The sequence below is a fragment of the Merops nubicus genome, unplaced genomic scaffold (genome assembly GCF_000691845.1).
Source record: "Merops nubicus isolate BGI_N331 unplaced genomic scaffold, ASM69184v1 scaffold19256, whole genome shotgun sequence".
NCBI lineage: Eukaryota > Metazoa > Chordata > Aves > Coraciiformes > Meropidae > Merops > Merops nubicus.
The window spans coordinates 15,066-30,338 of record NW_008613142.1 but is presented as its reverse complement, the minus strand read 5'-3'; the positions used below and the strand labels follow the sequence as shown (position 1 = coordinate 30,338).

General features: G+C 39.0%; 1 protein-coding gene across 1 annotated transcript in view; it reads right to left on the bottom strand.

The window, feature by feature from the left end:
- Window positions 1-283: 283 nt before the first annotated feature.
- WFS1 (Wolfram syndrome 1 (wolframin)) overlaps window positions 284-15,273 on the bottom strand; it is a 28,806-nt gene continuing 13,816 nt past the window's right edge. Inside the window, exons 2-7 of the mRNA XM_008941816.1 lie at window positions 12,511-12,593; window positions 9,199-9,343; window positions 8,187-8,357; window positions 7,423-7,503; window positions 3,776-3,921; window positions 284-2,092 (exon numbers count right to left, since the gene is read on the bottom strand). Of these exons, the coding sequence (XP_008940064.1) occupies window positions 284-2,092; window positions 3,776-3,921; window positions 7,423-7,503; window positions 8,187-8,357; window positions 9,199-9,343; window positions 12,511-12,593 (2,435 nt within the window). The remainder of the gene's footprint in view (window positions 2,093-3,775; window positions 3,922-7,422; window positions 7,504-8,186; window positions 8,358-9,198; window positions 9,344-12,510; window positions 12,594-15,273) is intronic.

The following is a 15,273-nucleotide window of genomic DNA, read 5'->3' as shown; positions in this document are numbered from 1 at the left end:
TGCAATTAGTCAGCAGCAATCCCCTGCATTCATTTATAATATTGAACTGGCATATATTACTTCAGTCATATGGAGTTGAGAGTCAGGTTAAAGTGTGCACATTTACAAAACTCAACCAATGCTCTACACACTACCATACATTTTGAGCACTGCACTGCTACAGCAAGGTGGTTTGGTTTTTGTTTCTTTTTTTTTTTTTTTTTTAACCTTTGAAGAAGCCAAACCTTTGGTAGTGTAAATGCAGTGCACACTGAAGATACCACTGGACCAGTATCAGAGCTCATTATGCAGCTGACAGGAATGGGAAGAAGAAAAAATCAAAAGCAAATTTAATGGCTTTGTGCACTGTGCTCCTCCAGTCATGCTCTATTTTCACATGCCTCCCTGCAGGTAGGAGTTTAGACATGCAATTCAAGCAAGTGATTGCTTTCAGTTCAAAGACAGGCCATTTACTGCCAAGACGACCCTCCAGAATTGTGCTGAATTCAATTATACTACCTTGCCTCAAGTTCAACAGCACTTTTTTAAACTCATGGCTTGCCTTCAGCACAATATCTTTGGTTATATCATCCTCCTCTATAGGCTTGGTTCCATTTTTGCTGCTGAAAGGCATGCCCACAGTTATTTCAAATTTGTATCGATCAAACATTTTCATGTGGCAGCTATGCTTTGTCAAATACTTGAGACGACACAATTCTTCCTCCTCCAGTGTAACATTTTTGGGGTCACAAAGGGGGTATGTTTCACCATACAAGCACCTCATCCAGTCGCCTATAAAAAGCGGAAGCATATTTATTGCAGATTCTGCACTGTTGTCGATGTCTGTCACGCGCACGTATTTGAACCGGCCAGTCCACGTCACCCTGTGCCCCTCCAGGTGACTACACAAAATCTGAGTCCGTGCCATGTTAGTCTCCTTCCACGACCGGGGTCCGCAGAGGAAAGCGTACTGATTCCAGGTCAAGGTGGAGTTGTAAACCTTCATTCCCTCTGATCGATACACGTAGAACCAACAGAACAAGACTACAGCTGTGATCCACACCAGAATGAGCTTCACAATTGAGCTGCGCGTGAGGGATTTCACCATTTCAACCACAGAGAAGTTAACTTTCGTCCACCACCGGAAGAGCAAAGGAACGGTGCACAAAACCAGGGTCACGACAATCTTCATGAGCTCCAGAGACACAAACCACTTAATGAACTGGATGAGACACATCAGCGCAACGCCTACGCCCAGCACTGGGAGCGCAAAGAGGAAGAGAAAATAACCGATGGAGGCCCGAACGAGCCCGATGCCCGAGGCCTCCCGCAGAATGACCACGGAGAGCTCGCACCACATGAAGCAGACCAGATACGGCACCAGGTAGCAGTACGTGCCCTTAAAATTCCGTAGCTGTGCCATTCTAAAGAAAAGATAGAACAAGTACAAAAACAGAAGGCATGGGAGGCTAACATTTATCACAAAGAAATGGCCTACAGGGACAGTAAAGAAGGTTCTACCTAAGAATTTCAGGTAGCCGAAATTCCCAGGTAATACCTGCAATAGGGATAAGCAACCTGCTGCGATCTCGGTCATTAACGCTCTTCGTGTGTAAGGCTCCGCACACGTGCTTAAACTCATGTAACTTGTGACTGTGAAGAAGACTGAGATGGTAGCTAACTCTGAGCATGGTATACAGTCTTTGCTTGCTATAGGGAAGGAAAAAATTACAAAGAATACCGAGAGTAAAAAATAAATGTACGGCTCCAAGTGATTCCACCCAAAGTTCACCTCGGCTTGCTCCACGTCTAGGTTTGGTTCAAAACGAAGCAGTAAGTCAGTCAAGGCACGGAAGTTTTCCCAAGCCTTACTGTCCTGAAAAACTTTCAGTGTGCAAATTACCATAGAAATGAAGGACAAATAGAATATGACTAATGGAATAATGAAAGCAAAAAAATCTATTGTCAGATTACTGATGATGAAGAAAAAGATGAGAGCATTGATATGGTGTGTTGGAACGATGGTAGACAGCCAATGCATTCCTGCCTTTGATGCAAGATCTATCAGGTATTCTTTGATTTCCATAATGGCATGAAGCGGGTATTTTACAACCTGGAAAGACAGAAAGCAGCATTTTATTTATAAGCAGTTCTGTGTCTTTGCACCACAAAGATTCTTAGCTGAAGCAGTAGCAGTCAGTTGTCTAACCCCAGCTGACAAGATTTATACTTCAGACGAATATTGCCAATAAAATGAGATTACTTTGTCTGAGATTATTAGCTCTACTTTGATTAATTCAGTCAGATGAAGCTCAGAGGCGATTTTGATTTCAGCAAAGATGTATTTCATTACATTTGACACACACAATTAAATGGCTTCCCAGTCAAATATTCTGCTCTGCTACCTTCATACTGAAGATAAACTACGTGGCTGCAGTCCTGCACTGTCTTAAGTCATTACTTGAGCTGTGAGTACTGTAGTTTTAAAGCACTTAACTCTGCCTCTGCTCTGCAAGGATTGTGCTATACATTCTGATGTGCACATACACTACAGGAAGCAGTGCACATGATTCACATGCACTCACAGGAAGGCTTTACAGCTGTGGTTTATCTTTAGAACAATTCTTCCCAAGCACCTAGGGGTGCAGCTGTCAAAATCAGGTTTGGAAGCAGCAGAAAGATCTTTAACTATAAATACTATATGTTTAGGGATTCTTTTAACTCCACAACAGATAACTGTTTAGGATTTTAAGCTTCTATCTGTCTTATGTGGCATATTCCACAGTTACCAGACAAGAGAGGAACTGCTGGACTGAATCCTCTATGACCAACCACACACTTTACATAGGATCAATAAAGAGGTACAGCATTTTTCAGATATATATTCAAATAATGCATCTGCACATTAGATGCTGCAAACAATCAACCTTCCCTCATAAAAAGATAGTTTTTGTTTTCAGAGAACTTATGCTTTTATACTAATTAGTTCAAGGGAAAGGCCAAGAATGCTTTGGCAAAGGTCTGTGCATTGTGGTGAATTGGGGCAACACACACAATGACCTTGGGCATGTGCTTATTTATTAGTGAAGGTACACCTGTCCTTCTTTATCAATTCACATCTTTCAGTATACCAGCTATTCAAAAGATCAGAAAGAGATTCCCCTCTGCCCTCCTCCTTTACTCCCCCCTACCCTACCATATAAGAATGGACAACAAAATGACAATTACAAAAAAACTTAGGGGCAGCAGCTAGAAACCCTCTACTTTGTTTGAAATTTATACTAGTGTTGAATACAGGCACCTTAACTTTCCTTTCTCCTGTCACTAGCTAGAGGAGGTATTAGGATAGAAGACCACTAACAGCAAGTTCCACTATTCCTGAATTCCTTCAGAATAGAACCTTTTCACACCTCGAGGCTAATTCTTCCCACCTGCTCGCTCTTGTTTAAATAAGATATGAAGCATATAATAGTATCTATAATAAAAATGCAGCAGTTATGATAGAGACATTTAAATCCTCACTGAGATGTAATGAAGGCAGATTGCCCTCTACCAGTGAAAACCATTATCCCTTTCTCTTAAATATATGACTGACATATATAAAACTGTCAGCATAGTTAAGAAGTCAAGTCCAAAGAGAAATTATAGCAACAATTGTTGCACTGACATATATAGACTAAACGTCAGCACTGAGAGTCAAGTGCAAGTCACCTCTGTCTTGTCTGAACTGCTTAGGAAGAATTAAAAAGAAAGTTAAAAGCTCTTTGACATAACCAGTTCAGTATTGCCTTTTTACCTTCAGTCGCAGGGGTAACTCTTCAGGAGTCTTCCCTGCCAGTTCATCATCTTCCTCTTCATGCATAACCAGGTTAGATGGGATGATTCCCCTCGCGTACTTCTTGGTAATTTCAACAAAGTCATCCAAAGCAATAAATTTTTTAGCTAAAAGGTAAAAATGGAGGCTTTAAGTAAAGAGTATCACTACAACACTGTACTAGTTATGAGATGGAATATTAGTTTTCTTTCCCAATACAAAGAAGATCTATTCTGGGCTTCAAAAACTGAACTCCTGATAACACAGGCTTACCTTGCAACTTGTTCTGAGATCTGTGCCCAAAGCAACAAGCTGCTTGTGCCAGCAGTATGTGACTACTCTAAATTTTGTCAGACCAGCGGGTAAGTTTATTACAGAGGAGAACTGAGCGAATGAATGTACCTTATCTGCAAGTATTCCAAGGGGGAAGAGGAAAAAAAAGTAATAATAATTTAAAAAAATGACCATGGGATTTAAGTTAGAGGCTATTATATATTTAGTAACTTCTTGAGAGAAATCTTTAAGTAGAAGCAACATTGAAAATAAAGAATTGTAAGGAAACAGTAATGAATTATCTCTATGTTATTAACCCAAAAACTGACTTCTGATTTGGCATTTATTCATCAGTTTTCTGAGGTCAACAGTTATAGACATCTTATTATGAGAAATGTCCAATTATTCATATCAACAAGACTAAGCACAGATTACTTACAGTGCATTAATTGAATATGCTACATGGCTATACAAAGGGTCTCGCCCAAACTCCATCAACTGTGATCTAAAATAGATAGCCAGATGAAAAATACACTTTGCTCAGTTATACACAGAGGGAAAATCTGTTACTCTGCCCTGGAAGATCCTTATTCACTCCTGTGAGTAGAAGGGAGGCAAGAGGTTACGTCTGAGAACTCTAGGGATGCTGCAAGACAGATGATCAATTCATACAGTGCTTCAAACTCTTTTTGCAGCCATCTCCTTGCATCAGGATGGATTAGCTAGTTTCTATGGTAGACAAGCTTGATGCTGTTTGTAAAGGAGGATAATTAACTAACTTTTTTCCATACACTAAAGCAAATGACATTGCTGTAGATATGAAAGACTTCTGAATGACAAAAATCCATAACACACCTCCTACACAGTAAGTTTAGCTAGTCAGCTGATACAAAGATATGAAAGCTGGCCTGCTTAATACTAGTTTGAGATTTTAAAGAGTCAGAAAACTGAACTGCTTCACTAAATTTAAAATTGGAGGATTAGTGGGTTTGAGCCTATTCTTTTCTTAATTTAAAAAAATGCTACATCTCTAGAAGTCATATATAAATATATCAATATTCAATATTGAAAACACTGTAGATATAGAACAAAAACAAGTATTTGTATCAAGATACCTGCTACAAGAAGGAGGGCGTTTAAAAAGTTCAACAGAAAAGCAGCAGCTTACAATCTATCTCTTCCTTGAATCTCACAACATGTTGCCTTTTGCTTGTACTTTTACTCCCCCCCCCGCCGGCCCCGGCCCCTTCACTACATGAACCTGTATGTCCCGCAAAACACCAGCTGGCATGCCTCCCAAAAAAACAAGGATTTAGTTTTGCTAAATATTCTTATCATTCACAGACTGCAAGGTGACATCACCTACACAAAGAAATCAGTGAGACTCTAGCTGTATTGATGGAGTTCAAGCCTAATACCAAACATGTTGCTCTACTTGGACAAAATATACAGTGGTAAGATAGTCTTTTTGGTGTGGAATCAGCAAGCAGACAAGGTTAGAACCTCACCAAAATTCCATAATGCACTTTTACAGGACCATGGGACATCCTGAGAGGGAACGAATGACTAACTTACTACGTATGGGTGGCCCATCATGTGTATGATACATGCATACTCTCAGGTATACTTTCCAGCCCACAACAACTGTTCATGGACAATGTCAGCTCTAATCTTCTTTTTACAGCCCCATTAAGAACAGCCCAGATCAGATACCTGCAAACACTGATCTGGCTTAAAAGCTATCTTCCAAGTATTGGCAATGTATTAAAACTGAAGGAAGAGTCCTCTGCTGGCAAGACAAATGGAGAAACTCAGTGGATCACAGAAGTAAATTCTACAGAGTAACAGCTGTGTTACTCATCCACAAAAAGATAAAAGCTCTTGAGAGGAGACGTAGCACTACTTTAAATGTCTGATGAAAACTTTTCGGTTTTAAATGTTACTAGTATTTTGTCAGCCAAGTGTCTCTTAAATTGATATAAAAGGCGTATGTTGTAGATTCTACTTTATTATTCATAGCTTTTTTTTTTTTTCTTCAATTTGGTTATGACAAATCCCCCTTCCTCCCCCATCCGCTGCAGAAAAAGAAAATTATGCACATCAATTTCTGCCTACACTTACATGTAGGTTCATTTACTCTCCTGTTATTTCATCTGCCATTTAAACCTTAAAGAAAAAAAAAATCACTAGCTCCTTTTCTGACACTCTTTGAATTACTGAAGAATCCAGAACAAAATCACTTGCTTTACACTCACGCACTACCAGCATGTGCTAGTTCAGCTAAGGGATGGGAAGAGCACTAGGGTCATCCACTAAGCACCAATGCAACACAGCTCCAAGGAACACAGACACATCTGCACTATGAAGCAGTGACTGGACAATGAAAGACCAGAAGCTTGGTCTCCAAAATATTGCTGTCAGCTATTCCCTTATCCATACACACAGGCATGCAACCTGCCTCCTCTTCCATTTCTGTGAAAGTTAACATAAAACTGAAATACTTTACTCTTCTTAGGAATGTTATTTTCAGAGTTCACCTGCATAATGAACACAATCCTTGGAGGTAAAGGCCAAACTGACCCAATAATGTTCTTGAAAAACTACACATGCTGCATTGTTTATAATTAGTTTTCTTAATTTAACAATTTGAGTTTCCTCCTGAAGACCCAGCAGCATATCAGGACTTCCTAGGTATGCAGGGCTAAGGAGAACTTTATTTCAATACCAACCCTCCCACCATACCTTACAAAACTCACAGATTTGGGTCTACAAATCTGACCCTGCCATGTGTTGAGTAGTTTAATTCTCCCCACTCCATGAACTAAGCTGCTCCTAAGTTATGAAAGGAATATCTTGGTGCATCTTTCCGATATCAATTCTTGAACAAATATGAAAAGACAAACATTAATTATTAGGAAAAGGCAAACAGAAGCAAGGCAAATAGAGTGATGGATCTGTCTGCATTAAATGGCTGCATAATTAATTCCTTTATTGTAATCAGAAAGCTTCCTACGGTTTAAAACTACAGAAAAAAGATTATTGAAAGTGCAAATTTATTTTTTTTTTTGCTGAGTAGCCTTGTAAGTGCTCAAAGGGCAAGAATATAAAATTAACAAATGTCATGCAAACTCCTCTTAGTATACTGACCAACAACAAGCTGACTGTAATGGTGATGTCTTCTGTGAGTTCACACACAGATCACTTATTTACCCTGCACATATAATAAATCGACACTAGCAGTTTATAGCAGTCCAATCTTGTTATACATTCATATTCTGGAAGCACAAAATTGCTTAGCTAAACAAAACAGAAAGGAAAACCACAGGCAAAGATTGAAAGTAGCAACGTGAACCTACATTCACTGCTCACTAATCTCTCCAGCATTCTTCTCTGCTTCTGCACCGACTTCGGGACCGGGCCGGGTTGCTTCTCACCGTCTGGTTTAGGAACAAAAGTTCATGGGAAGTCAAAGCAGTCAATTACAGTGATCAAACAACAACTGGAATGTTCTTCAAGCTGCAATATCTGCAGAATGGTACTTCCTCAAAGTCAGGAAAGGGAAAGATACATACAAACAGCTAAGAAGTGGCTATACAGCTTTCTGTATTCCCATTACTGTATTAGAAAAGGGAACAGCATTAATGTAGCTAAGATACACTGCTGTGATGGCCGTGAGATAAGTGTCCTGAAGACTGGGTTTGTAAATTGAAGTATCTAGTAAGATATCATCAGCATTACTGTTAAGGAAAAAAATAAATATAATTAAAAATAACCAAAACAACATCATAGTAAAGCCACAGAAGATTTAGCTTTCAAGGACAGCGAGTGAAGATTTTTTTAATATTTGGTCACTTGAATGAGTGCTTAACTGAATCACAACCTACAGCATGAACTAGCAGGCCTTTATGAACTAACCGTACTGGCCTAGAGAACAGTTATTAAAAAAGAGTTAGTGTCATTAATACTGTTACTTTTTAAGTAGTCACTTTATTTTATTTGCTTTCTCACTTATTTATTGTTATATCATGTCTGACTGTTTATAAAACCCTTTAGGTTTCTAGCCATATTCTGCCTGGAAATCTGCATTTTATCAATACAATAAATCAGTTTATAAACAAACCTTCATTGTCAACTTGCCCAACGTTTTCCAGTAGTTCAGAAACTGCCAATTGCTTCTTCTTTTTTGGATTTAATTTCCAATACATAACTAGGGCAGCTTTCCTCACAGCTCTCTCCAAGTCAGTCTCAGATGATAACTTTTTCACTTCTTGCTCATTCTCAGAAGTGATGCCTTAAGAAAAAGACATCACATACTATTATCCCACACCTATGCAGAAACAAGAGATTTGCCCACAATTTATTTTTATCAGTTTAGTCTGAAACTTTTCAAGTGTCATTCTCATCTTGACCACCTAATTACTCACAAGTCCTTCTGTGCATATTGCTCATCAAAATCTAATCAGACAACAATTAACATGACAAGTGCTTAAGCTTAAACTGTACTTCAAGGACTGCAACACCATATTATCCTTATGCCCAAGTTCAACTTTTGAAGTACAGTAGTTGAGGCAAAAAGGTGGTGCAAGAATTTTGTTGAAAGTTGTGGTGTTTTTTTTTTTTTTTTTTTTTTTTTTTTTTTTTTTTTTGTCTTTTCTGTATTTAAGAGTTCAGATAGTTGAGAGGCAAGGGGAGACTGTTCCAAATGTAGGAAGTAATGTGAAGGAAGGTGTGAAATCTTAAAAGTGGGAGAAGACAGTGCAAAAGGCCAATCAGGAGAGAGGCTGGAGAGGGGCAAAAGAATGAAACAACAGCATGTACGTAAGTGGTGTGTGGCTATAGATGACCTTCATGGTCAAAGAGAAGAAGCTGCAACTGAAAGTGGGGAGGGGAAGAACGAGCATGAATTCCACAAAGGAATTGAAGTAAACAATCAATATCAATGCTTTTATAAGTAGTTATCAGCAATCAATGCTTTTTAAATTACCTGTTTGACCAGGCTGCCAGCAACTATTAACATAATTTTGCAATGATTGTTCCCATCCCATTTTAACCTCTCTTTTCAGTGTTAGAATGAATATAGCATTACTTCAGATAAAGTGGGAAGTGCAAGCAAAGTCTCAGAGAACCCATACCTCTCCTGTCTGCCAGGCATCTACGCAACAATTTGACAGCTTCTCTTCGACCTTGCTTAGCAGCAAGGATGAACCAGTCAACAGCACTACAATTGTTAAGTTCTTCATCCTCCTCTTCTGCTAATCTTAAGAAGTGTTTCCCCACCTAGAGCAAGTACAGGACAGAATTCTTTCAATTACTGAAATACACTCTGTGTCCCTCTCCTCCCACCCCCTGGAGCTCAGCTGGAATAAATTGTCTCTGAACAAAAGGTCAAAACACTTGCTCCTAGCACTAAAGAACATAGCTGTAAGTTGATCTTCTGCAGGGAAAGATCAGTTTCCAGAACTGGCAGCAAAATGGAATCGCACCATACTTGGTCCAGTCAATGAATTAGATGCTGTTGGTCTTTGAGCATCTAGCAGGATCAGGTAAAGCTCCTGGTGTAAAATGTTTTCTTGAATTCTTTTATAACAATGGTCAGATAACACTGCTAGCTTCATTTTAGAAACACTATTAACATGTTGCCAGGGACATTCAGAAATTCAGATGAAGTTAGTGACAAAGGGCCTTGACACGGAAGGTTTCAGCAGTGAAATCCCTGACTCACAGCGGTTTAGCCACTGAAGGTCAAAACAAACTCATGATCAATTAGTGAATGGAATAATACTAATACTGCTTCAGCATCAAGCAAATTCAGTTAAATAGCCTGTAAAAATCTGCCTATTCAGGAGTATAGAAATTATCAAATAGTTACCTATATTACTGTTTTACAGGTAAGAAAAAAACACCACCATTTTTCTTCCTTCTATAAAACGGAAAGGTGATAATGTACTAGTAAATATATTTATGCAATAGCATGAAAATATTTCTGCTTATGATTAACTTTCTGAAGTTAACAGCAGATTTTTGTAGACAGTGTCTGCTTCTAGCAGTGGTAACGCTCCATGTTTGCAGTTACTACCAGGGACTGGTGTGCAGAAAGGCTCCTGCTTAGACCTCCTCCTGTGCAGACCCAGCTCACCGCTAAATCTTGTGTGCCACACTGAGGGGTGCAGAAAGTAAAAGGCCACAACTGAGGGGAGGAGTGTCCAGGACGGGTGACCCTAAACTGACCAGTGAGGTATTCCATCCCATAGATGTCATATTCAGAATAAAGCTGAGGGACCACAAGGGTCAAGCTCTCTTCTTCAACGGCTGGTGTGCAAGGAAGGCTCTGTCTGTTCAGCCTTCAACCCTAATCCACGTGTTCATAAAGCTGGTTCCAGAATCCAGCTCCTGCATCTGGTTCCCTTCTGCTGCTGAGTCCAGTCTGGGGTTTCTCCAGTGCCTGTTCCACTGCATTAGTGGTTATGGTGATATAATTACCATCAGAGGGGTTGGGTTTGATATTGGTTTTGAACATAATTGTATCTATTTCATTCTATTCTTCATATTTTCATTAAAGTTGGTTTAATTTTCTTTTCCAGTCCGTGAGTCTCTCTCCCTTATTCCCTTTTTCTTCCCATTCTAGGAAGTGAGAGGGGCTAATAGAGAGCATCACTCATCTAGTGGCCATCCCAGCCTTAAGCCTTGACACCCTGGCAGAGTTAAAGACAAAGATCTGTCTTTTCTCCATCACACAATCCCAGATGTGGGTATCTCATTTACATAATTGCTGTACAGTTATTTCTCAATAAAGAAACTACATAAAGCTACAGTAATACAGGTTGACAACCACTCAGAGTGCATTTATTTCCACAGTAATTGCAGGGCTTTTTTTTGAATAAACTCACAGTAGTAACTATAAGCCAGTGAACTGAGTGATTTCTTGCATTTGACTTTTTAATTATTAGCAAACAGCACAACACTCTGATCTCAGCTTCTCACTCATAATCCTACAAAGGTATGAAATAAAACCAGATTTTTCTAACTTTTTTTTTTTTTTTTAGCTTTTTAAAATCCAAAAGTTAATTCTCTCTCCACACATTATAAAAATTTTGATTGCATAGAAAAGAAACAACTGTATTTGGGGTTCCTTTTCAGGCAGTCAATTCATCCTGAGTGCATGCTGAAGCAAAATTGTATGCTGGATCTCTTTACAAGAATCCTATTACTGTGTGGGAAAAGAAAATGTGCACAGTTAAAGAGCTGAAGGAAGGAAGTGAAGGTGGAATGAATTAAGAAGGAAAAAAAATTATTATTTATATACATACATATGCACACATCATGTTTAGATTATGTAAGCTACTTCTTACTCAGCTGGAAGTTTTATCCTGAAAGAACACTGAGAGGCCTTCTTCTCTTTTGTTTAGTGTGGAGGAATAGAGTCAAAATGTGGATTTTACAGCAGCAATCCCCTCAAGGCTAGAGGTTAGTTCTCTGCAAAGCCACCAGCTGTTTCAAAGGTGAGGAATTTGTCACTGTCTCGGGTTACGCCTCCAAGGACAGACTGCCCCTCAAACAAGTTCAGATGGGAGTAAAGACTGAGCCTGGCACTGCCATATTCTTTTTACCAGCTTTTTTTAAAAGGATTTTTTTCCCCATCTCTACCTTTTATTTTTATTTGCCTAAAGAGTGGCAATCCTTCGGGAAAAACTGAAAGGAACATCAAGCATGTAGAAGACCATAACCACTCCCTTTAGCCATCAAAGGTGAAGCTGGAAAAGAATGCTCCAGTAAAACACCCAGTTAAATACAAATTAAAGCCCTTTTAAACAGTTAAAAGCCATTTATACTAGACCAATACAGCAGACAATAGAATACAGTGGAAAACTGGTACAATTTTTCTAAAGCCTCAGGGACACTTGAAGGGCTGACACATAGAGGGGTAGAACTGCCATTATTATTAATTCAATTAAATCTGCCATTACACAACTAAACATAGGTAATTTCAATAAACAAGCTTGGGGGAAGGCTTCTTTTCTAAAATGTGCTAATTCAACAGAGAAATGGTGTAAGAGCAAGCCATCTCCTTGCTCCAGTTCTGTACCTTCTCCGTGCTCTCAGTGTACCTTCCTGGTTTTCATATGCATCCTAAAAGCTTACTCAAGAGTTGAACCTGAAGCCAGTAACGCCCCCAAGTAATCATCATTTCCTCAAAGCAGAGCAGAGATAACCATCTGTTATCACCTTTCTTTGAACAGTTTAAGATCAAAACAGTTACACAGAATCATAGAATCATTTTGGTTGGAAAAGACTCCAAATCATCCAAGTCCAACCAATAACCCAAGATAACCAGTTCAACTACATTAAAAGGATACAGTTCTACTAGAGAAAAGACACTTGCTCTAAGCAGTGCTATTTTTGGAATTGAGAGCAAACAAGACTGGACAAAAAGCATACAAAATTACCTCTGTTTGTGCTTTTGGTTCTCCGGCTTTCGCCCTCTCAAGCAGTTCCTCAAAGAGCACTTCGGGGTCTTCCTTCATGCCCTCTGTAAATTAATTTGATAAAGAAAATTGTTTACTCTGAATGTTTGAAAGTACTTTATAGATCATTGCTATATGTGGTTGAAGAATTAAAGAATCGTATCTAAGAAACCCAACACAGTGTTTGCAGCAATAGTGGAAATTAACTCATTACGATATTTACACTCTACCTCCGTGTTTTACTACAGCATATTTGTCATTACTTGTTATTTGGTACCTGCCACAGGACAACACAGTTTCTCATTACTTACAGATAATTAACTTCTCAGTACAATAATATTCATTATGATAAATATGAGCCCACATGGAACATGTGGTATGGATCAGCTTTTGTAACTATTACTATTTTATTCTTGATAGTACTTCAGTCTTTTACCTGCCAGCCTCTTTATTTAGCAGTGGAACCTTTTCAATAGTTTTGAAGAATGAACCAGCCTTCACAACATGTCCAGTACATTTGAAAGGTCAGTTCCTCAGTGTCTGAAGCACACAGAAACTGACAATGATTACACCTTATAAACCTCACTATTTTGTGTCTAGCTCCATACTCACACCTAACTTTTTCTTATATCTACTGTATATGTACAGACTTAATTTTTTTTTCTTCAAAAGCATCATACTGTTCCACCAGCCAATCGTAAAGAAAAAAATCTTCAGAGCTTTACCTGACATCCAGTGTTTCTAAAGGAACATCATGTTGCATGCTACTTGATGAATGAAGAACAAGTTTAATGGAAAAGCTGACAGAGGTCAGAACTGCTGCTTTATATGAGATGACTTCTCACAAATGGCTTTGGAAGTATTTTAAAGAGAAAAATCAAAACAACTTCTACGCTTTAAGTTGGCTAAGTGTAAGAAAGGACAACGGACCACTGATTCAGAGTAACAGCTTTACCAGCCAACCTCAAATCGTAGCTACAAAGGAAGATCCAAACTCAATAGTAAGTGCCAAAGCCTGACTCATACGTACCACATTACCCTGCAAGGTCACAAACATGCCGTGTTGTTTGGTAGCTGTGTACTGAGGGCACACAGACATTTGGAAACTGTGGGTAGGAAGCAGAGTTTCCAAATGTAGGAAATCAATTGAGAGAAGCTTTCTGGCATCCACTCAAAGTTACAGATCTTGGTTTCTACCTAATTCGGGCAGCAATAATGTGAGAAGCTGGTAAGCAGCTCTGCTCTCTGAGGTGCTGTTCAGTATCGGCTCTTTTTCAAAAGGTGAGACGACGGAAAAAATAAACCACATTCCAAATAATTTCACAAAGAACAGGGCTACTTACATTCTCTAACACCCCTGGTACTGGGACTATTTCCAAACAAGAACAGGCTAGAAGCCAACACTTTCATTAAAATGGATGTATTTTAACAAGAGCAAACCATGAAGTCGTCTTCTTCACCACACCACAGTTTTGCCTGCCAAGCTTCACTTGGAAAAATACTAATGCCAGATTATAACATGTTGTCTGGGTAAACAAGGCACATAATGAAAAATAATTTACATTTAGTACTCAATCTTTTCAGAAAGCCATAAAAATATTATTGTAAAATAGGCAAGCAGCATCCCAGCAAAATTAACCACTTAATCTCTTTGCTCTGACATATAACCAGCAGGATTGAACTCTAAACAAGTCAGAAGCCTGTTTTCCAGATGGCACCACTCACACCAACAGACATCACTCAGTGGCTTTGTCTACAATAAACAAGAAGTTACAGGAAAGAGCATATTGTTTGAAAGAAACATAATATTCATCCATCTACCCCACTCAAATGAAGGATGCTGGGCAACACAGTACTTTTCTGTGTCTTCCTGTGCTTTCACATTCATTAACTTACTTTGCATCAAGATTTCTTCAGCAACATCTTGGCTATAGATGTTTGTGGGTGCCTTTTTTTTCCCCCCCCCAGGGTTTTCTACGTGTTGAGAAGAAAGCACCACAAATATTTCAGTGATACTCCGGAAAAACCAACATAGGAGGCACCACTCAGAAGTTAGTGTTTGATAATTAAGTGGCACTTACACACACAGACACAAAAAGGCCAACTATAGAAAGCAGTTTGCTTTCAGTTCTTTTCAGTTGTGAAGTGGATACATGTCCTAACAAGGCAGTTCTCTGGTAGCTCATGCAGGCAAGGCAGCTTCTTTTGCTCCTGCTTTGCTTGCTGCACATAGGAGCATGGAGTAGCTCTGACCCCTTCCACCTCCTGCTCAGAGATGGAATATCTGTTAGATAAGAGCACTTATTACAAGAGAAAACTGTAAAGTATTCCCATTTTGCTTCTTCAACACAGGACAGTTACTTTATTGTAATTGCATTGCAGATTAACATGTAAATACAAGTTCTTTGTGAAGATGAAAAAAAAGAAAAAAGTAAAATTAAAAATGTGCAGCTTTGTGGTTCAACTACCACCTTCACTGGGAGAAGAAAAGATACTTGGACTGCAGGGCAAATTTACTGAAATATTTGTTCTAACAGAACTGACTGCCAGGGTAAAGAAATGCTTTCTGCTGTTATTTTCAACCTACTGCCCAGTCCCTCCCGCCCACTTATCACTTCTGTGTACTCTCACATGTGACCTATAAGTATAAATAAAAAATAGTTAATTAAAATTATGTCTGTGGGTTGGATTTTAGTTGTAGGGCAAGGGCAGAAGAGTAGGTTGTGGAGTGTTTGGAGACCATAG